General features: G+C 52.0%; 1 protein-coding gene across 1 annotated transcript; it reads right to left on the bottom strand.

Annotated features, from left to right (window-relative positions):
* Positions 1 to 6,425: 6,425 nt before the first annotated feature.
* Gpr157 (G protein-coupled receptor 157) lies at positions 6,426 to 22,818 on the bottom strand. Its single transcript, XM_031379530.1, has 4 exons — positions 22,229 to 22,818; positions 10,755 to 10,968; positions 7,583 to 7,780; positions 6,426 to 7,204 (listed from the first exon to the last, which is right to left on the bottom strand). The coding sequence occupies exons 1-4, from the start codon at positions 22,609 to 22,611 to the stop codon at positions 7,007 to 7,009; spliced, it is 993 nt and encodes a 330-aa protein (XP_031235390.1). The 5' UTR covers positions 22,612 to 22,818; the 3' UTR covers positions 6,426 to 7,006.
* Between the last annotated feature and the right edge of the window lie 73 nt (positions 22,819 to 22,891).

Below are 22,891 nucleotides of genomic sequence, written 5' to 3'. Positions count from 1 at the left end.
TGTCTCAATAAAAACCCCAAAACAAACAAACAAACAAAAAAAACCCAAAACAAAACAACAAAAAACCCACTGGCACCCAAGGCTTGCCTGGCATCAACTATGATGCCTTCCATGCTGGGTCGGGCAGGAACTGGAATCTTCAGATTGCCTTCATTACCTAAGACAGGCTGACAAGTGGGGAAAGTGGACATCTGGGCCTCCAGGCTTTTTCCAGTTGTCTCTGTGTGACACTCTGGAGACATCTCGGTCTCCTGATTACCTCGCTAACACGGAACTGAGCTTAGGAGGTGGCATTAGCATCCAGTGGTGTAATTATTAATGGGAGAGGCTGAGATTGGAATCTAGTCCCTCTCCAGAGCCTTGTGGCCTACAGATCTGGTAGCACAGCAGGTTTCAACCTGTGAGTCACGACCCCTCTGGGAGTCGAATGACCCTTTCACGGGGCTTACCTCAGGCCATCAGAAAATACAGGTATTGGGGCTGGAGAGATGGCTCAATGCTTAAGAGTACTGACTGCTCTTCCAGAGGTTCTAAGTTCAATTCCCAGCAACCACATGGTGACTCACAACCATCTGTAATGGGATCTGATGCCCTCTTCTGGTGAGTCTGAAGATGGGGACAGTGTATTCATAAGCATAAAATAAATCTTGAAAAAGAAAAAGAAGAAAACCAGGTATTTCCATTATGATTCATAACTGTGCCAAAATTAGTCATGAAGCAGGGACAAAAAGAACTTTATGGTTGGAGGTCACAGCAACATGGGAAACTGTGCTGTCTCAGCATGAGGAAGGCTGAGAGCCTCTGAGGTAGCAGGAAGTGCTTAGTGACCTGGGCCCTGTGACCATGCACTCAGCGCTCAGTACTCTCTGCTAGGCCACACCTCCTACCTTTGCCTGCTTCTCACTTCTACGAGTTGCTCCTTTCTTTGTGTGTGCACGTGTGTGCACGTGTGTGCATGTGAAGGCAGAGGACAACATCAGGTCTCATTCTTCTGGTGCCATCTTTCAAGAATGGATCTCTCAGCCGGGCAGTGGTGGCACATGCCTTTAATCCCAGCACTTGGGAGGCAGAGACAGGTGGATTTCTGAGTTCGAGGCCAGCCTGGTCTACAGAGTGAGTTCCAGGACAGCCAAGGCTATACAGAGAAACCCTGTCTCGAAAAACCAAAAAAAAAAAAAGAATGGGTCTCTCACTGGGACCTGGGGCTTGCTGATCAGACTGGTATCCAGGAAGACCCAGGGGTCCTCCTGTCTCTGCCTCCCTCATGCTGGGGTTATAGGCACGCACCATTGTGCTTCACTTTTCCAGTGGGTGTTGGGACTCGAACTCTGGTCCTCATAATTACTCAGACAACACTACCTACAGGGACAGCATCTGTGATGGCTGTTTCCGGTTGTCAACATGACCACATCTGGAATGAACTACAATGCAGAAATGGAGGGCACACCTGTAATCCAGATCTTGAGGCTGGAAGACACAAGCTTCTGACCCGGATCTTGGCATGGGGTGACACAAGCTTCTCATCTGGATCTGGAGGCACAGTGGCCATGGGAAGCTTAGTCCCAGGCAAGGTGGGTACATGCCTTTAATCCAAGGAGACAGAGGCAAGCAGATCTCTGAGTTCAAGGCCAGCCTGGGACAGAGCAAGTTCCAAGTAAAGAACAGTTTAGGTCCAGGTGTGGTGGCGCACATCTTTAATCTGGGCCACACCTTCTGCTGGAGGCCTACGTAAGGACAATGGAAGGAGGAAGGCTTCTTCCTCGCCTGCCTTGGTTTACTTGCCAGCACATCTATTGGAGTCCGCTTCTTCAGGATAGGAGACCAGCTGAAACACCCAGCCTCCTGGGACTGAGCCAAAACTAAATTCTTGGACTTCCCATTCACCGTTGCCCATGTTGGGTTAGCTGGACTGTAGACTGTAAGCCATTCCAATGACTTCCCTTAATACATAGAGGCATAAGTTCTGTGACTCTAGAGAACCCTGACTAATACAGCATGTCTGTGGGAAATTGTTTTTCTTGTCCTGAAAGGCGTAGGAAGACCCAGCCTGAGAGTGAGCAGTGCCGTTCTCTGGTTTGGGCCCTGGGTTGTCTCAGATTACTAAATGTGCTATCTTCCTAAGGCTGCTCCTCACTGTGGATGTGACAGATCAGCCGCTTTGAGGTTCTGCAACTGTTTCTTAAAATGATGGACTCTATGTAACCTGCATTGGTAACTTCAAGCAAACCTTTTTCCTAAGTTGCTCTTTGTTGTGTTTTGAGACACCATGTAGCCCTGGCTTGCCTGAAACTCTCTTTCTCTGAAGACTGGTCTTGAAATCTCAGAGATCTGCCTGCCTCTACCACCCGAGCTCTGGGATAAAGGTGTGAGCCACCAGGCTCAGCCTCTAAATTGCTTTTCATCAGGACATTTTATTACAGCTACAAGAGATGAAACTAGGTTACAGGTGCAAGCTGGGCTGGCCCCTGGAACGCACAGTTCCCAGAAGAAAATGGCTTAGAGCTCTGCTGGGGGATCTGTGGGCACAAGAAGTCATGCTGCTGGGTGTCCACTGGGTAAGGGCAGAAAGAGGTCACCAAGCACGGGGACATCATGGAGTTTTCCTGCAGGGAGAAGGTCAGAGACAGCTTGGGAAACAGGGAAAAACCACCAGGTGAGGGAGGCCTGGCAGGCCACATCCAGGGACTGGATATGTGGATCCTCCATGGATCCTCTGTGGATCCTCTATGGCCGTGCAGGCCTTTGAGCCAAGCAGTGAGAAACAGGTTCAGACTCACGGACCTGATGGAGTTGGGGTGCTGCAGGAGAAGAAGACAGGAGCAGGCGTTCAGAATGAGGTTGGCAGTTAGGTCAGGGAGGAGGGATGAATGGAAAGGGAGAGGTGTATGGTCGTCAGTGAGAATAGAGTATTGTGGAGGGCCAGAGAGGGTCACGGAGAGTCAGGGAGGGCCAGAGAGTCACAGAGAGTCAGGGAGGGCCAGGGAGAGTCAGAGAGAGTCAGGGAGGGCCAGGGAGGGTCAGAGAGGGCCAGGGAGGGTCACGGAGAGTGGGAAGGGCGGTGGAGGGTCACAGAGGGTCATGCAAGGTTGTAGAGTGTCACAGAGGGTCAGGGAGTTGGGGGAGCACCGTGAATGAGAACCAACTGCCAAAGGTGAAAGGCTCTGACAGGAGAGGCTTGTGACTTCAGGGCTACAAACTGTAACTGACCTGGGACTTAAGGACAGAAGCTAGACAAGGTGGTGGTGACGGTGGCGGTGGTGGTGGTATTGGTGGTGGTGGAGGTGGTGGTGGTGGTGGTGGTGGTGGTGGTGGTGACGGTGGTGACGGTGGTGGTGGTGGAGGTGGTGGTGGAGGTGGTGGTGGTGGTGGTGATGGTGACGGTGGGGTTGCTGCAGCCAATCAAAGCAGGTACCTGCACCTTCTCATGTATCTGTTGGCAAAGCCTAAGCGTGCAGCCAGCCAGTGCGTGGAGTGGAGACCAGGTTCTCCAGGTCCCAGGCACGCCCAGGCCAGCCTGACTGGCCTCACTCACCCCTCCCCACATCAGTGTGAGATCAGCTCAGCAGACACGAGGAAATGACCGACTCCTTTAATTTAAAACAGCAAGAGGTTGGGGATTTCAATGAGAGTTAACATCACACTTCCCAAAACTCTCATGCTATGTTTAATTATGCCACAACCGTGAGTTCACACCGACATCTGCAGAGGGGGCTGGCGAGTGAGCTCAACGGGTAGGAGCCCTGGCTGTTCCTGCAAAGGACCCAGGCTTAGTTCCCTTTACCCAGAGCTCACAGCTATTTGTGACTCCAGTTCCAGGGGATCACACTCCCTCTGGCCTCTAAGGGCACTGCACACACACTAAGGTGCACTCACACACGCAGAACACCCAGACACATAAAAACAGTCATATTTGTGCTCTGAACTTCGGACACATAATAATCTTTATTTTTATTTTCAGAGAGGAGGGGGAGAGAGAGAGGGAGAGGGAGAGGGAACAAACTAAAACGCTTGTAAAAGCTGGCTGTGGGTAGCATAGGCCTGTAATCCCAGCAACAGTAGAACTGTTTAAGGCCTGTCTGGACAAGTAGTGAGAACCCTTTGTTTCAAAACTTAAAAAACAAAATGAAAAGGGATGGGAAAATAGCTAAATGCTAGAGCATAATCTCTCTCTCTCTCTCTCTCTCTCTCTCTCTCTCTCTCTCTCACACATGTACACACACACACTCACACGCACATACACACATTCACATGCATACACATGCACACACACTCACACGCGCACACACACACACACACAGAGCCTCAGAAAGTCAGAGTCAGGAAGCAGCTGGCAATGGATTAGCAGAACAAGATTCACAAAGTGCTTAAGAAGGGGGGCGGTGTGCATGGCAAGGGCTGTAGCAGCACCCATTAAGGCTGAGGTCACATTTGGGTGACTGAGGGACACGGACAGACAAAAACCAACGACACCACCTAGTAGAGATAGGAACACAGCAGGCTGAGCAAAGCGAAGGGGGGCTGGCAGCCTGACGGGGGCTAAGGCCCCTCCTGGCCCGGAGGATTCTTTCTTTCCTCTTCAGTTCTGAACCCTGGGCTCCCAGGAGACCCACTTGGCCACTGGCTGAGCTAAGCTTGATGTCTGTGGGCTGGAGGCCAGGCACCAGGCCTCGGGTCACCGCCAGCCACCTGTGGTGACAGGGCAGCATGGGAAAGAGATGCAAAGAGCCAAGTGTTTGTAGAGGGTTTTACAGGCAGCCATCCTGGCCAATGGCAGCAACCATCAGAGAAAGCTTGCGGAAGCCCCAGGCTCCAGGGCCAGGCTTGCTTTCTTTCTTCCTTCCTTCCTTTCTTTCTTTCTTTCCTTCTTTCTTTCTTTTCTTTTCTTTTTTTTTCCAGACAGGGTTTCTCTCTGTAGCCTTGGCTGTCCTGGAACTCACTCTGTAGACCAGGCTGTCCTCGAACTCAGAAATCCGCCTGCCTCTGCCTCCCAAGTGCTGAGACTAAAGGCGTGCACCACCACTGCCCGACAAGGACCAGGTTTTCTGATGCCCTTGTGTAAGCTTTTCCTTGAGCAAGGCCCCAAACAGCCAGGGCTCCACGGTGTCCTGTCTGGCTGGGTTCACCCAACATCAGATCCTCTGTGGCTTATTTTCTCCTCTACAGGAAACAAATTCCTAGAATTTCTGTTCCGTTTTAGAAGCCAAGAGATCATTCCCAGTGCCTGCTGACAGTGCACACATTGGCTGCAATATCTTCACAGGACCCTAGGACACCCTACGCAGACTGGCTCTGTAAGCAGACAGACTACCAAGCCAAGGGGTTGCCTTTGACTCCCCAAAGGGAACCCACCTCTTGTAGATTTCCCTAAAGAAATGCTTCAGGAAACCAGAAAAGGAGCGTGGGGACACAACCCTCTGAACGACTAATCCTTCCCCTGAGACGGGACTTGATGCCCCTGTGTGTCTCTGCTTTCATCCTGAGCTGTTTTACGAGGCTCAGAGCATCCTCTCGGTTTTGCACGGTATTGACAGAATCCAAGGGCGCTACCTCACCTTGACTGCAAGGTGGCAGGCATCCTTCCTGCACCGAGAGCCTGAGAGTCAGCACACAGAAAGCACACACTACTTTCTGAAATGAGGGATGTCTGAGTAGAAGAGCCACTGAATAGAAAGAGATGAGGATTTCAGTTAAGCCCCCTCTGTCCAGGCTTGTTAGCCCAAGGCTACAATTCTAGCTTCCTGGGAAGTCGAGGTAGGAAAATCTCAAGTTCAAGACCAGCCTGGACAACAGAGAGTTCAAGGCCAATCTAGGCAACTTAGTGAGATTATGCCTCAAAAAAGGGCAGGAGGGGCATGGGATAGGACTTAGTGGCAGAGCGCCTGCCTAACAGGCACAACACAACAAAACAAAACATTTTTTAAAAATGTAACTATCAGGAGGCAGAGGCAGGTGGATCTCTGTGAGTTAGAGGCCAGCCTGATCTACGTAGCAAGTTCCAGGTCAGCATGTCCACATGAGACCCTATCTCAAAAAAAAAAAAATGTAATCATCTCAGAATCCTATTTCTATATCCTCCAGATAACTATAAAACAAAACACAAAGGCCTTTTAAGTATTTGAAGTGCTAGGACCAACCTGGAAACTACATGGAACTACAGACCAGCCCAAGGCTGAATCTTAGAACATTTACCTTCAGGTGGAGTCAGGTCCATTCACTGGTCACCTTTCCTAAACAAAGTACAGAGCCAGACCCCTCCCCACTCACCCCTGTGTGAGTCACTGTGAGCACGGGGTTCTGTGAGAAAGCAGGTGAACTAGCAGTTGTCCATAGGGACTGAAGCTGAGCTGCCTTCTGTCCTGATACTGGGAGGGGACGTGGATGTTAAGTGATTGACTAATGGACAGGACTCTGGACTCTGGCCTGTGCTGAAATTCAGATGTAATAAACATTGAGGGGCGATGACCCACGCAGAGACTCCGTGAGGTGCCCATGAGTGTGTGCCTGGGTGGCTTTGATCAACGATGGCAGTCTCCCGTGACGTTGGTGGACTTGGGACCTAGTTGAAGGATATCACCCTCGGCCGATCAGCATTGCTAATGACCCCAGGGTCTCTAGGGATTCTCAACACCCTGGCAAACCTGGACTCCATACTGTGATGTCTAGGATCCAAGATGGTGTTCATTGTTCAGCCTTGCCTGGGATGGGTCCACAGGTATGGATCCCTCCAATTGTAAACAGCGCTGGTGGCCAGGGACACTGAAAACCAGTGCCCTGGCTGTATCCTGCATTGCTGAGTCTCACTGTCCTTGTGCTTGCACAAACATACCCCACTGAACCAGGACATGAGTGTGCAAGGGACGCCCTGCCTGCCTGTGAGTCTGGGAGTAGGAGAGACCACACTGACGGCTGTCCCTCCACTGGGCTCCGAGCTTCACTAGGCGAGGCTTCCAGTGTGCTTGGTCCCCAATCCTGAAGCAGGAGCAGGAAGGCTCTGAGGACACTGAGCTCAAGTGCTGGGCACTTCTGGGGTCCGTCTGGATTCCTGAGATTCTCTCATCTTGGGGGGCGTAGGAGCCCCAGGAGGGCTCTGGGTGGAGGGCCGAGGACAGCAGCAGCAGACAGAGAAGAGCCTTGTACGGACCGCGCGGGTACAGAGGACAAACATGATGCAGTTGGCCCCTCCCTGGAAGGTGTTTCCAATGCCCTGTGGAGATGTGGAAGAGGCGTAAATGCAGGGCCAGTGTGTCTTAGAAACACAGTCATGGGGAGTCAGTGGGCTGCTATGAATCCCACGACCTTTCCTGTCCCTACCTCTAAACTGCTGTGGGGTGAGCTCAGACATGTGGCCTTAACAGGCCTAAACTGGCCACACAGCCCAGACCTGCAGTTAGGTCTTCTGCATTGAAAGGAACCCAGGATCAGTCGACTCTGCCAGGCCTCCTCTAGGTTGCTAAGAACAAGGGGACACTCCAAGCCACGCCTTTGGGACAGAGAGCCACCCCGCTTCCCATCCTGGCTAACACATTGGGACCTGGCCGTGCCACTGTAGGGTAGCAGGGCCTACGGGAGGGAACAGACGTACATGCAGAGCAACCAGCACGGGTGCCTGCACAGCGGGGGAGCCACAGAGGGTCAGGACGAAGCGCACGGTGCTCCAGACCCGGAGGCAGATGAATATGAGTGGAATGAGGATCAGCTTCTTGTCAGCCGTGGAGGTGGAGGAACCTCGATGCAGCTGGCGCCCCTCACAGATGGGCCGGTATTCCGAGAGCGCCTGGTGCTGTGTGGAGAACCGAGAGCAAAGACAAGAATGAGCCAGAGGAGCCTCTTACCGGATCACCTACGTGCTCCAATGTCCACACCAGCCTTGGAAGGCAAGAGGCAGACACTGTTGTCCTTCCTATTAGGAAAGACTGGAGCCTTCCCCAACCGCCAGCTCCCGGATTGCACATCTGCCTACACTACGTCTCCACAGAAGTGACTCAGAGTCATCACAGACCTCTGTGTACGATGAACAAGCCATCTTAGCCCTCGGGCCCACTGCACATTCATCTCAGCTGAACGCACTTCATCCTTCCTGCCACCCGTGTGACTTGGGAATCATCTTTCAGCCCTCTCTCTCCCAGTCACGCCTCACCTAAAACCAGTCCACCTCCAAATCAGACCCAGAGTCTGGGTCCTCTGACCCACCACCACGGGATGGGCCAGGCATGATCGCCATGTCTAATTCGTCTCCTTCCCACGGCAGGCCATCCCCAGCACAGGTGGCAGGTTCTCAGGCAGGCTTGGCAAGCCTTCTGCTCAAAGCCCTTGGAGGCTCCGTCATTTCAGCCCTTTCTTACACGATTACATCAGGGTGAGCAAGCCTGACTCAGTTCTGACCTCCGTCCCATGCTCTCCCTTGCTCACTCTTCCAGCCAGATCGCTCTCCTCCGACCCCATGTCTCTTCTGGTCCTTGCATCGGGCAAAGCAGCCCCAGTTTCCCCAAGTCCCCCACTTTCAAGTCCTTAGCCAGTGTCCCATCCAGAATGAAGCTCACAGCCAGCCATTCTGCAGACAGCCCCGACCCCATCCTAGCCATCAGCTGCTGGCTGCTTCCTGTGGTTCTTCCAGCCGCCATCCTCTGAGGTCATCCACCCTGATCTCAGCTTATCCCCCTGCAAGATCCCCAGAGTGCAGGCTTGTCCACAGAAGGGGCAGAGGAAGGGATGGAGCCAGTCTTGCATTCCTGGTTGTCATGGCAGGAAAAATGTTCAGTTTCAAATCACAACCAAATCTGTAAAACCAATTGAAGTGGCCAACGAAAGGTGTCCATCTGAGCCTGCTCTAGGACACTGAAGCCCTGGTAAGGGAATAAAAATATGCCTAGTATCCCTGAGTGCCAACCTTGAATGGCTTACCTGATTAAGGAACCCATTTCCTCCTCCTCTAGGGGTCTGAGACGGCAGCCCAGAGAGCTAAATGCCTGCCTCACTCAGCTAGGGAGGGGCAGGGCAGAGCTGGACAGGAGGCAATGCAGCTTGGATTACGGGAGTAGCTGGGCTGCTCCTCAGAGCCAAGCGTGCCTCCCGACTCACTTTCAGCTCTCCTCCCTGTCTCCAGGCAGGAGATGATCTATGTTCCCACCTCCCTGCCCACTTCATCTTCTTGTCTGAAAACTCTTGCCAAAGTGCAAGAGGAAGTTGTCACATGCAGAGACCAGCCTGGCAAACAGGGGGCTCCTGCCCTGCTCTAGAAAGGACAGAGGCACATAAGAGGACGGAGTCTGGTAGAGCTAGGGGCGGGGCTTCATTCTCCAGGAGCAGCCCTCATCCTCCCCACCAGTGAGAAATGATCCAGAAAGACTGGGCCACTTGTCTGTGTGGGACCCACTGCAGGCCCTGCCCTCCAGCCAGGACTCCTGTGGAGCCAGCGAGAAGATGGCGCAGGTGAGGATCGGCTAAAGGGAGAACCAGCGTCCCAGAAGACACAGATGTAATACTGTGAGGGGATGAGGTGTCCCAAGAACACAGATGCGATGCCTACAAGAAGTATCTGTCTGTCAGGAGTGGCCGCTCAGGGCCAGGCAGGATAGTCTTTAATCCCAGCACTGGGGAGGCAGAGGCAGGTGGATTCTGTGAGTTCAAGGCTAGGCAGGGTTACACAGTAAGACTTTGTCTAAGAAGGAAAGAAAGAGAGAAAGAGAGAGAGAGAGAGAGAGAGAGAGAGAGAGAGAGAGAGGGAGAACGAGAGGGAGAGGGAGGGAGGGAGGAAGGGAGGGAGGGAGGGAGGAAGGAAGGAAGGAAGAGAAAGAAAGAGCAGATAAATGAGCTGTTGGGTCAGAAGAATCTACAGCCATGGCCGCGCCTCAGTGATAGACTGTTTAAGCAAGCAGAGGCCCTGGGGTCAATCTCAACCACTGAAAGACAAAGCAACCCAGTAAGACACATCCTCCCGGGGTTTCTGCCTTGAAAACGCAGAGGGTTAAAAACTTAAAGTTTCTCACTACTTGAGAGGCAGAGGCAGGAGAAGCAAGAGTTTAAGGTTGTTTTCAACTGCCCGATGCCAGTCTGAGGCGCATCAGAACCTGTCTCTGGGGCTAGAGGATATAGTACATTTGATGGAGTGCTCAACTAGCATGCATGAAGCCCTGGGTTCCAACCCCAGTACTACCGAACTGGTGTCCTGGTGCATGCCTGGACACTTGGGAGGTGGAAGCAGGCACAGAAATGCAGGTCATCTTTGACAGAACTGTACTGTGAGTTCGAGGCCAGCCTGAGCTACATATTACCCCAACAAAACAAGACCCTGTCTCCAAAAAAAGTACATAAATACAAGGAGGGAAATGGGGTTCTCACTGGCTGGAGTCTGAACTCAGTGCACACACCTCTTTGGAAGCCATCACTGCTTTAGCTACTGATCAGTTTATCGGCTCCCATCTCTCTGAGGACAAGCCTCCCTTTCTGGATAGCCCAGTGGATTTGTTGTCGCCACAATTCTGATTGCCGAGGGCAACTAGATTCGTTGTCTGTGGCTAACTGTTTAGTAGCATCCTTAACTTTGAGCTTAACTCCTTAGTGTAATACCGAAGATTGCCACATGGGGGCAGTAAAGGACCATGTGGAAAATGTAGCTCTGCAGTCCAACTACTTGACTGTCTGAGCCGCTCAGTCAGCCTCGCGTCTGCCCAGGCACACAGTTCCTATGGCCTAACACTAGTTTGGTTCTTCAGAGATATAGCCTGCTCCCGAAGGGACAGTGCAGTGGCACCTACCGCCCTGTTGATGTGCTTCCTGACCAAGAGGTACAGCAGAGGTAGCAAGACATAAGCCAGCATCTCCCACAGCTTCCCGGTCAGTAGCATCCACAGGACACGGTCCTCGGCCTCCAGGTTGATCCAGCACCAGCCCACGGACACATCCGAGGCATCGTAGCCTATCTTCTTTAGAGAGACGGCTGCCACTGTGATGGCCAACGGGACACCCCAGCTGAAGAATGATGAGAAAAGAGAGGTGCCAAGGTTAGCCCACAACACCCTACAGTAATGGCATGGGCAAAAATGACAGGGCTCCTCTCTGAAGAGGACAGTGCTCCCGGAACCAGCATCAGTGCGCCTGCAAAACAAGGGAGGACAGGAAGGGCATGGGGAAGCCTGCTCTTATTTAGAATGCCAGGACTTTGGAGCTGGGGATGTGGCTTGGTCAGGAGGGAGATGGCCATCTCTATGCAACAGAAACTGAGCATGCTGGCAATTGTTTGTAGCTCAGCACTTGAGAGGTGGAGACAGATAGACCACTGTGAGATCCAGGCCAACCTGAACTACACAGTGAGATGCTAGCCTGGGCTACAAAGTGAGACCTTCTCAAAACCTCCCAAATGATGCAACTCTGTGGTCAAGATTACTGGCTACTCGTCCAGGATTCTAAGCACCGCATGGTAACTCACAACCATCTGGGGCCACAGGGATTTACTGCCTGCCTGAAGCCTACAATCCCCGATCCAGACCCTGGGTTCTCCCAACTCTAAGCTCCCTCAGGTTGCCAGGGGTCTGAAGGAGGGTTTGTTTAAACCTCACACAAATGCTGGGATTTGCAGACTGGTACAAATGGGTAACTCCAGTTTCAGGGGATCCAATGCTCTCTTCTGGCACAGGTGTGAGCAGACAGACACACAGGCAAAACACTCACACTGAAAAATAAAATAATTTAAAGAGAAGGTGAGGCCAGTCGGTTCCAGCTCCTACACGCCCAGCTCTTCTCCCTGCATCCAGAGGGGCGTGGGCCCAGTCTGCAAACATCAGCAAGTATGTCTAGGCTTAAACACTCCAGTCAGTTTCTCTGTAACCCCGGGGGAGCTTGAGGTGGCAGGATTCGGGAGAATCCAGGGTCTAGAACCATAGGCTATGGGTGGATCCCCTTGGCCCAAGGCTTCTTTCTATTCGTCTGTGGAGGAAGTGCGGCCTGGTAAGGGTCAAGGGGACCACCTAGAACACCAGGCTGGAGAGATGGCTCAGCGGTTAAGAGCACTGACTGCCCTTCCAGAGGTCCCAGCAACCACATGGTGGCTCACAGCTGTCTGTGATGGGGTCTGATGCCTGGAGAACACCCCCCCCCCCACAGCGACACAACTGGAATTAGGCCCCATCCAAAGTCTCCTCCCCAGAATCTCTAACCCCTCTCCTTCCAGAACAGCTTCTCAGAGAGCCGCCTCTCACAAGGCCGCCTCTCACAGGGCCTCCTCTCATGGAGGTGACACATGGGTTGACAGCAATGGGTGGGGTCCAAATTATCACTCTGTTGCCACCTAGGCAAGTTGCTTAGCTTCAGCACGCCAGGCCAGCATCCTCACAAGGTGGGGATGGTGACCACACCGTCTGAGGAAATCCAGTGAGCATTCACACAGCCCACACAAGCCCAGGCAACCCCACATCTGCCGGCGTCCATCAAGGCTGTGATTAGAGACAAAGCATGACAGTGCATGCCTGTAATCCCAGCACTTAGGAGGCAGGCACTCTGGAGGCCAACCTGGGCTACGCGGCTGGAATGTCGGAATGTTATGGTGCACATCAGGAGAGTATAGATGGGTGTGATACACATGTACACACACACACACACACACACACACACACACACACACACACACGCATCATACATGCCACGGACAGAAGGATGAGGACGCCCCCATGCCCGTCTAGATGGATCCCTGCCCCTCCGCTCGTCTTTCTGGGCCTATGGGTACTCTGCTCCTCCCCCAAGGCCAGGTTCATGTAAGGCAGAGAGGTCCATATAACAGGTGGCTGGAAGCAGCTGGCCACTCAGATGAGGGTCTTGTGACCTCTGGCTGGGATAGCCCTCCGTAAACAGACTGAGTGGGCAGTCATGACAGCCTATACTGAAACAGGGGAGAGACTGACCATCCCACAAGCTGCCCTCACATGTGAGCCACGGACACCCAAGCCCTGCGTCACAAGTAAGTAAGTGGAATTTTAAAAGACACACATGCACATACAAACTTATATTTCTGTTCCAAGTACTCCCAGTGGCCATGCCCAGACAGCCAGAGGAATTTTCAGGGATGCTTCACTGAGCCCTGCTCTCCCCAGCCGGCCACCATCAGGAATTGAGAGTGATCACACAAAGCAGTCTCCTAACTTTCATTTTCTGAAACATCTAAGATGAAAGTGAGAGGCAGGCCCCTAACCCCAGCACCGGGGAGGCTGAAGCAGGGGGATTGCCAGGAATCTGAAGCCAGCCTGGGCTACATAGTGAGATGCTGTGTGAAGCCATTGAGAACCCAGAGAACAAGGCCCAGTCTGGAGCTTCCCCAGCAGTGACTAAGGGGACCCTGGGAAGGGTCCCTTACCTTGCTCTTTGCTGGATGAGGACACTGGTGTTCCTGTGCTGCACGGTGGCCTCCTCGTTCTTTCTACTCTGTTCTTCTCGTCAACTCCACACGCTGAATGCTCAGCTTCCTGTCTGCCTGTCTCTGCCTCCATTCAGGGCTAACAACACTTTAAGCTTTATGTTTTAAAGATTTACTTATTTCATGGATATGTGTGTTTTGCCTGCATGTACATACGCACACCTCATGGAGGCCAGAAGAGAGCGTCGGATCCTCAGAAGTGACATCATTTACAGTTCAGGCAGCTGTAAGCCGCCATGTGGATGCTAGGAGCCAGACCTAAGCCCTCTGCAGATGCTCTTAACTGCAGAGCCAGCTCTCCAGCCTGTCTCTGCCCCACTGTTCTTCCCTCATGGCTAAGGAGCTGGAAGTTCAAGGTGTGGGCAAGGAGGTTTCTCCTGGGTCCTTGCTCCTTGGCTCGTAGATGGCATTGCCTTCCAGGATCCCTTTGTGCTTGTCAGTGCCAAATCTGTTCCTACAAAATACTGCGCTCTTGGATGTGGTCCCTGGCAGAGGAGAGCGGGACTCAGCGAAGCATCCTGAAAGTTCATGGGCTGTATGGGTGTGGCCATAGGGAGTACTTGGTATAGAAATATGTGTGTGCATGTGTGTTTTTTGTTGTTGTTTTTGGTTTTTTGAGACAGGGTTTCTCTGTGTAGCCCTGGCTGTCCTGGAACTTACTCTGTAGACCGGGCTGGCCTAGAACTCAGAAATCTGCCTGCCTCTGGCTCCCAAGTGCTGTGTGCGCCACCACCGCCCAGCTGCATGTGTGTTTTTAATTGCATTTGTTTATTTGTGAGGGAGGGCACACAGGTGGAGGTCGGAGGACAGTGTGTGGGATTTGATTCTTCCTTCTAACTACTTTAGATTACTAAAGTTATCTCCATCTCTTAAATATTTTGGGACAGACCAAGCTGATGAGACTGGATGGGGTGTCTCCTCTCTAAAGCTCTGATTCTAAAGCAGGAGGACTCGTCGAGGATTAAGGTCTGTCTAACTGGGCGAAGGTGAGCACACCACACCCAAGCAGATCTTGCACTTAAATGGCACCAACAGGGCCTCCAGGCGTGCCTGGGCCCCTGGTTTGTGTTTGCCTAGAAAGCGAGGGCAGCTCCGCACTGGCCCCCTCCCTTTCGAGGCAGTTACAGACTAAACTCTACCCCATTACAGCTCCTTCTCTTGAAGCCCCAACTTTCAGAGCCTGAGGCTATGTATGTAGAGAGAGGGTTCTTCAAGAGTTAACTCAATTCAAATGAGGCGGCTGCCAGGTCAGGACCACATCCAAGAGCACTGTTTTCTGTAGGAACAGATTTGACACTGACAAACACAAAGGGGCATCCTTGTAAGGATTCTGGGAGACAATGCCATCTGCGAGCCAAGGAGCGAGGACCCAGGAGAAACCTCCTCGCCCATACCTGACCTTCCAGCTCCTGAACTATGAGGGGAGAACTTCAAGCTGTCTGAGGCTGTTGGTTGTTGGTAAACCATGCACAATAAGGGCTTGAATTCTGGGACGAGCCACCACCCCGACCCGAAGAGCGCAATCCCCAAGTCCCAGGGATGAACTGGAAGGGCCCAGAGAAGAGAAACGGGACACAATGACACTTGGCTTTCTTTCCCCAGTTAAGCCCTTCTGGTACCCCTCTACTCATTGTAGTTTTAAACTTCCAGGGATGTGAAACTAATTGTGCACAGGAAAGAGGCAAGCCACCCTCACTCTGGGAATTCATACAATGGTCACACTAGGAATTCATATAATGGCCACAGGCAGGTGGCTGTCCTCAGAACATCAATGTGCTGGAAGCCCGCTAGGCCCAGACCTCTCAGCATCCCAGCTCTGCTCATCTGGGGAACTTCTGTTACAGAGCAGAGCACTTTTCGATAAGGGCATCCCTTTCACACACACACACACACACACACACACACACACACACACACACACACCCCGATTCACAGAGATCAGTGGAGAAGCTGCCCCGCTGCTTTCCAAAGAGCATCTGAAGCCTGGGCCCAGGCCCCAGCCCATCCCACTAAAGGGCCCAGGCTGTAAGTGGGCTCCAGGGATCATTTGTGCCGCCAGCTCCTCCCACAACCAGATCCCGGTATTCAGTGTCCCTTCTGATCCCTGGAGGTTGGCACCTGCTGGGTAGAAAACAAAGAAGAGGTCTTCCTTTACCCTTCTGTGCACCAAATGGCAATTTCTGGTTTAAGGACGCAGTGGCTGTAGAAAGCCTTAAATGTTAACACAATTGGGGTATGGAGGGGGGTGGATAGAGGAAACTCTAAGGCAACAATGTTCCAGTTTACAAAAGCTCTCGGGGAGGAGCCAGCGGGTAGAGGGGCTGAACAGAGTAGAGGCTGCGAAGCGGCACTTCCCCAGGACAATGGCCTCCCATTGTCCCTCTCATGGGGCAGAGCTAGGACGTGGGAGAGGTTCAGGGGTCATTCTCTAGGAAGGCCGACTTGAGGTCATTCTGTGGCTTCAGCTGTGGGAGGGGGAGGGGTGTCCTGTGCAATGCACAGCATACCTGGTGACACTCTAGTCCCCAGCGACAGCCTTGCACTCGTAGGTCCTGGCTGTACTGGCCTGAAGAGAGATAAAATCTGCTCTACACTCGCAAGGATCAAAGGCAGCCTCTGGGGCCACCCCTGGGGCCCCCGGCTCTGGGTTCCCACTGCTAAGACTTTACCTATTATCTTGGGAAAAAAAAAAAAAAACCTTGCGTAGAACAGACAAAATCCAGCTCAAACTTGGGGGCACTGAGCCCTGGAGTATTGCTCAAGAGGCTACTGCTCAGAGGCTGCCCCTGTAGACCGGGATCATGGTACTTCCCTAAGGCCCCAGTACCTTCCCTAATCAGCTACCTTGCAGCCTCCCAAGGTAGGGTGGGGCCATAGGATTGGCTTCCTGAATTACACTTTCACTTAACGGCTAAACTGAGGCTGCTCTGTCCTAAGCACAGAGACCTCCCCTTTCTCAAGGAACTTCCTTTGATTCTGTGAAATGCGAATGATCTCCTATCTCAATCCACCCCCCCACCCCCGCCACCCTCTGTGAACTGGCAGTACTAAAGGTTGTTTTGCCTGCAATCCACTTTAGCCTATGCCCCCCAACCCAACCTGGAAAGGATCTTTGTTGTAGGGAGAAGCAGTGCATGGTGGCACATGACTTAAATCCTAGCCCTTTCTAGGTAAGAGGCGGCAGATCTACAATAGGGAGTTCCAGGCTAGCCAAAACTACATAGCAAGACCTGTCTTAAAAAAAAAAAAAGTGCCGGGCAGTGGTGGCGCATGCCTTTAATCCCAGCACTTGGGAGGCAGAAGCAGGCAGATTTCTGAAGCCAGCCTGGTCTACAGAGTGAGTTCCAGGACAGCCAGGGCTATATAGAGAAACCCTGTCTCATAAAAAGGAAAAAAAGAAAAAAAGAACCTATCTCAGAAAACACAAACGAGACAGAGTCTCTCTCCCCATCCACCCAACCCTGTCTCTAGCACAAGTCTTAGACACCGATGGAAGAACCCCCGGAATCCAGCTCTGCCCAAGTTTGTGGCAATCCCCCTGCTTCAGCCTCCTAAGTACTGGGATTACAGGCATGCACTACAATGGTTGATGGCCCCTACCTTTTCACTATGTTGGGACTTCCAACCCTCCACCAAGAGTTTCTATGGTCACACAAGACTCTTTCTTCTCCATCACCCAAGGGGCAGCCAGAGGCAGGTGAGTGAAAGAAGGCAATGCAAGTGTGGTCACATTCACTCACAGACTGCTGGAAGCCAGCTCAGTCAGGACACTGACCTCTGACCCTTGGAGACAATGCCCACATCCCACCCCCACCCATCGGACTCTAGAACTGATCCGGCAGAATAGGGGTAGGGGTGGGGATGGGGGTGGCTAGCCAGCTGTGCTGACTCTGGAGCCCTTGCTAAGCAGAGGGTGGATGGAGACAGCTTCAGGGCTATCTCAGTTGCCATTGCAAGGATGAGTTCAAGACCCCCTGGCAATTCCAGCCCTGGCCAGAGGTGGGCGCTGTAACCGATGACACAGAAGCACATTCTTAGTGATGTACAGCAGGAATGTCAGAGCTGGAGCAAGGGCGAGAGAGATGGCACTGGCTGCTCCTTCAGAGGACCTGGGTTCAATACCCACCTCCCACATAGTGATTCACAGCTATCTATAAATCCAGTCCCTGGGCAGTACACACATGTGATACAGGCATACATGCTGCAAAACACCCCTACAGAAAGAAGAGAGAGAGAGAGAGAGAGAGAGAGAGACAGAGAGAGACAGAGAGAGATACAGAGCAAAATGCCTGGCAGATGTCACTTAGCCACGTCAACTCCAAAGCACTTCTGAAACCTGCCAGACTGCAGAACTTGAAACCCTTTGAGGAAGTGCCAGACAAACAAATTCGAGGGACGTCCTACAAATCACCAAGCTGAACTCCTCACAACGCCATGTTACCCATCCAGTACAGAGATCCCTTCAGTAGTGTCAGCACCCAGGAGCCCGGCAAAGGGTTTGCCCTGAGCCAGAAGCTAGCTTGGGCTACATATGGAATTCCAGGCCAGCCTAGACCACAGACAAGGCCCTGTCTGAAAAAAAATATAAATAGGAGCTTTGGGGGACGGCTCAGTGGGAAGAGCACTTGCAGGCCTGGGTTTCATCCTGACTGTCAGCCGTGCAGAGAGCCCTGAGCAGCCATGGATCACGCAATCACGGCACTCTGGAAGTGGAAGGGGGATCAGATTCAGACAAAACCAAAAGTAAATGAACAAAGTCGTCAACGTTGGGCTAGCGAGACGGCTCGTGGGATAAAGAGGCTTACTGCCCAAGCCTGCTGATTCAATCCCTGGAACCCACATAAAGGTGGAAGGTGAGAACTGACTCCACAAAGCTGTCTTCTGACGGCCACGCATGGGTGCTGTGACACACATAATCCCTGAACGATAATAATAATAAGTACAAATAAAGTCAGCGCTACGAACCAAGATGGCCGGGGAAATGGAAGAACGGAGGGATAAAAAGACATGAAAACCAGGTCAGTGCTCAAACCAGAGCTTTCCTCAGAAACACTCTGAGTCCTCAGAGAGACAGAGGCTCGAGAAAGTCTCCCTATCAGGTGACAGCTGTCGTCCTGGTGCTTGCAGTTATGTACAGGTCTGTGCGCCTCTGTCCGGGAGCCACACACACCAGCATTTAGAGAGGAGAAGCATTTGTGTCTGTTGAAGAAAGAGAACAGAAGACGACAAGGTGCTAATGTTTGGGCAATCTGCAAAGCTAAAGATAAGTGTTATTCAAGTGGTTATACCAGCCAGGTAGACTCATAAAGGGCACAGACTCTGGAGAGAGTCAGAATCAGGTCCACCCTGAGTCTCTCATTTCCAAACTCTGTGGTCTTGGGCCATTTGTCTTCTGTGAGTGGTAGGCGACTGTCCCACCCACCTCTGGAATTCGGGGTTTCATGCCTGTAATTGGTTTTGGAGATGGAATTTCTCAGGGCTGGGGATGTAGCTCTAGCATCAAACCCCAGCACTTCCAGAAAACAAGCAGAAAAGGTCTCCCAGGCTGGAGAGACAGCTCAGCAGTTAAGAGCACTGACTGCTCTGCCAGAGGTCCTGAGTTCAATTCCCAGCAACCACATGATGGCTCACAACATCTGTAATGGGATCCGATGACTCTTCTAGTGTATCTTAAGATAGCGACAGTGTACATATACATAAAATAAATAAATCTCGGGGCTGGAGAGATGGCTCAGTGGTTAAGAGCACTGACTGTTCTTCCAGAGGTCCTGAGTTCAAATCCCAGCAACCACATGGTGGCTCACAACCATCCCTAACAAGACCTGATTCTCTTGTCTGAAGACAGCTACAGTGTATTTATTATATATAAATAAAATAAATATTTAAAAAATTTTAAAAATAAAAAAATAAATAAATCTTTTAAAAAAATGTCTCCCTTTGATGCTGCATTCTACTATACCAGTAAAAACTCGACTCAGAGCACCGGCCACAGCATGTAAGAGATGCATGACATTTTCGATGGGAAAGAAGTCTCTTAACTCACTGTTCCTCTATTGTTAGACATTAAAATAAGTTCTAATTCTCGATATGGAAAAAGCACGCAAGTCCTGAGAACACACAGTGTTGTGTGAACTTTGTATTATCTTCTTAGGCTAGGCTCTGGTCAATAGGATCACAAGACCTGGAGGCACAAGCAGGGCTTCCTGCAAGGATTATTCCGATTTACAAAACAAATACAGCGGGCAGTTCAGCTTTTCCAACACTTTCGAATTGATATTCTCATTATTTTTATTCTAGTTCAGTGAGAAAATGGTACTCCATTATTCTGTCAATTTCTAGTAACTTTTAGGGGGTTGGAGGAGACAGGTCCCTTGCAGCCCAGCCTGGCAGGCTAACCTCCGAGTTTATATGATGCTGATGTTGACTTTGAACTCCTGATTTCTCTCTCTCTCTCTCTCTTTCTCTCTCTCTCTCTCCTGGGATTATAGGGATGGGCCATCAACCTTAACTGTTCTTAAGAATTCTTCACAGAGATACCCATTTGTGCTGTTAGTATTTTAAAAATCCTTTGCAAGGCTGTAAAGTTTGAAGAGCCAGGATAATCGATGGGCGTGGTAGCATACGCCTTTAATCTCAGCAGCCACGGGAGCCAGAGGCAGGAAGTTCCAGGCCAGCCAAGGCTACAGGAGACCTTGTCTAATAAGTAAATACACAGACACACAGTGAGGATTCAGGTGGGCTGTGTCCAGGAATGAGAATTCTTCCATGAACAGATCCATCTGCAACAATAACCGAATACTCCAAGGCTATACCGTGGAGAGCCCCTAGCAGCCAGCGTGGGAGGATCCAGGTCAAAAATGAACCTGTTGGGCAGGTTCTAGCAAGTCTCTTAACACAGCCTGTCCTAGGACGACTTCTCCAAGCATCACAGAGAACCCTCCCAGGGGGTCGCTGATTGAGCAGCGACCCATCTGACTGAGTAGAGCACTCCCAGCTCACATGACGTGGGTTAGGGAATCCATCTTTCTGTAGGGACCACACAGAGGGTTCTGTTTCTTTGCTTAAAAAATATACCGTCTTCATCGGTTTTTAAAGGAATGTAGCAGAGGAGAGGTCCTTACAAAGAAAGGTCCAACCTTGGACTCCTTTTCCAGTGCCAATGACCACCTGTGTTCACACTTCAACCCTGCCAAAGGAGGACTTGTGGTGTGACATAGCTGGTGTCTGGTGCATGCTGGAGGGGAGAGAAACTCCAGACTCCTTTTCAGTAGGTCCCTACCCTGTAACATGGTGTGACACGGTACAAAGATTTTGCTTGGCCAGTGGAGAAGAGGGTTCTTTGGTTTCTTTGGGACCACTGGTCTCCTTCCAACAGGAGGTCAAGTGACTCTCCCCAGCTTATTGCCTCTGCGTGTGACATCCAGGTGACCTGTCTCCACCAAAGTGCTGACTACCCTCTTGGCCCTTGGAAAGCATTCAAGTTTTTAATAGAAAGGACCTATAATTAGGGCAGACGCTGGTTCCTGGAGCTGAGGCAAGGAGACAGGAAACCAGCCTTAGGAGTCCTGCCTCAAACTCTGCACAGGCCGCTGAGAATTTCAAACTCTGAAATGACAAGAGGGAGGCTGGCCTCTGGGCACAGCTTTCTTGCTGACAAGGGTGAAAGCAAGGTAAAACTGCCTGGGGAAGGGCTTTGGGCTTCCCCCACTCTCAGGGACTCCAGGTGCCTGAGAGCCTGATCTTGAGCACCTTCTGCTGATGACCTCAGTTCTTGACAATCAAGACCACACAGAGTGGCCTGGAGAGATGTTTGAGAACATGGTGAAGAGAGGTGATTAAGAGCACTTCTTAGCCGGGCAGTGGTGGCACACACCTTTAATCCCAGCACTTGGGGGCAGAGGCAGGCGGATTTCTGAGTTCAAGGCCAGCCTGGTCTACAGAGTGAGTTCCAGGACAGCCAGGGCTACACAGAGAAACCCTGCCTCGAAAACCAAAACCAAACCAACCAAACAAAAAAAGCACTTCTTGCTCTTGTAGAGGACTCGGGTTCAATTCCCAGCACTCACATGATGGTTCACAATCATTTGTAACTCCAGTTCTAGGGGATCCAATGCCCTCATCTAACCTACGAGGACACCAAGTACACATACACATGACACACACACATACATGCAGTCAATACTCACACATAAAGTAAAATGAATAAATCTTTTAAAAAAACATTTAAGAAAAATGCAGGTGATGGGGGCCTGAAGTCTATAAAAGCCATGAAAAGCTTAAAAAGTGTACCTCTGTGTATTTTATTGTTGACACACTACCGTCTGAGAGTGGCTGGATGCACCACACCCACTGTGGATGTTGTGGGATGAATTGGATGTTGTGGGCTCTTAGGCCAGGGCAGCCACCTAACTCATCGTCCAGCCTGCAGACTGGAAGTTCTCTCTCCATGGGCAGCAGAGACTGACAGATCGAGGTGAAGTAGGAGGCAAAGGGCACAGACTGTTGTCCCCAGTTCCTTTCTAAATGGCAAGCCTCTCTCCCTTTAGGCAAGCTCTGCACCCACCCACACCTTGCTGGGAGGTTCTGGCTGGGGCAGACAGAGACCACCCTGTTCAGAGACGCTCATACAGGTTTGGCTCCAGTTTCTTGGGCAAGTCAGCCATCCTTCCATGGTTCAGGAATACATGGGGATATGACTACTAGAATGACACACCACCTTGCCACCTAGATAGGGAACGCACGAATGCCACATAGCACAGCACGCAAGGCCAGGGACCTATAAGCCTGGGTCTGGGACCTGGAGCCAAAGCAGTGTCTCCTACTCACCTGACGAGGTGAAAAGCCCAGACTAGGTGGTCCGTGCAGGGCCCGCGCGCAGTTCGGACGATGCTGAGGTATAGGTAGAGGGCGATGGCCACGGTCCAGAAGAAGGAGCTGGTGTTGGCGAAAGTAGAGAGCGCGCCCTGAAGGACGCAATCCCACGAAGTGCCCGCAAAGTCCTGCAGCACTCCGTAGAAGTACGAGGCAGCCGAGAGCAGGTCCGCTAGCGACAGGAAGAGTAGCAGGCGCCGCGCTCGGCTACGCAGGTCAGGCCACAGGGCGTGCGTGGCCACCAGGAGGCCCGAGCCCAGAGCTGACAGCGCACACGACAGCAGCACCACCGCGCGCTCCCACGGCAGCAGCTCGGTGGGAGGCGCGGGCGAGGGCATGGCCGGCTGGGGACCAGGGGCAGACGGCCAGGGTGCACAGGCCCAAGGGTGCCGAGAGGTCGTGGCCAAGCCGAGCCCGCGGCCGCCTCTGTTTGGGCATCAGGGCGCCCAGGCTCGCGTCCCTAAGGATCCCGCCTGCGTCCCAGCCCCGCCCAGTCTATCAACAACACAGCAGCCGCCTCACCGCGGCGCCCTCCACTCCCTGCTCCTGAGCTCTACAATCCTACCCGGAGTCTTCCAGGTCCCACCCTTGAGCTTTCCAATCCCCGCCCCTGAGCTC

The sequence above is a fragment of the Mastomys coucha genome, unplaced genomic scaffold (assembly GCF_008632895.1).
Source record: "Mastomys coucha isolate ucsf_1 unplaced genomic scaffold, UCSF_Mcou_1 pScaffold18, whole genome shotgun sequence".
Taxonomy (NCBI): Eukaryota; Metazoa; Chordata; class Mammalia; order Rodentia; family Muridae; genus Mastomys; species Mastomys coucha.
The sequence above is the reverse complement of the archived record's forward strand: the minus strand, read 5'-3'. Positions and strand labels throughout refer to the sequence as shown.

Excerpts from the sequence above, each read along its gene's own strand:
- Gpr157 (XM_031379530.1), bottom strand. The coding sequence starts at position 22,611 with ATGCCCTCGCCCGCGCCTCCCACCGAGCTGCTGCCGTGGGAGCGCGCG. Across the intron at positions 10,969-22,228 it reads TGGGCTTTTCACCTCGTCAG|CTGGGGTGTCCCGTTGGCCA; the intron begins GTGAGTAGGAGA and ends ATCATTCTTCAG. Across the intron at positions 7,781-10,754 it reads GGAAGCACATCAACAGGGCG|CACCAGGCGCTCTCGGAATA; the intron begins GTAGGTGCCACT and ends TTCTCCACACAG.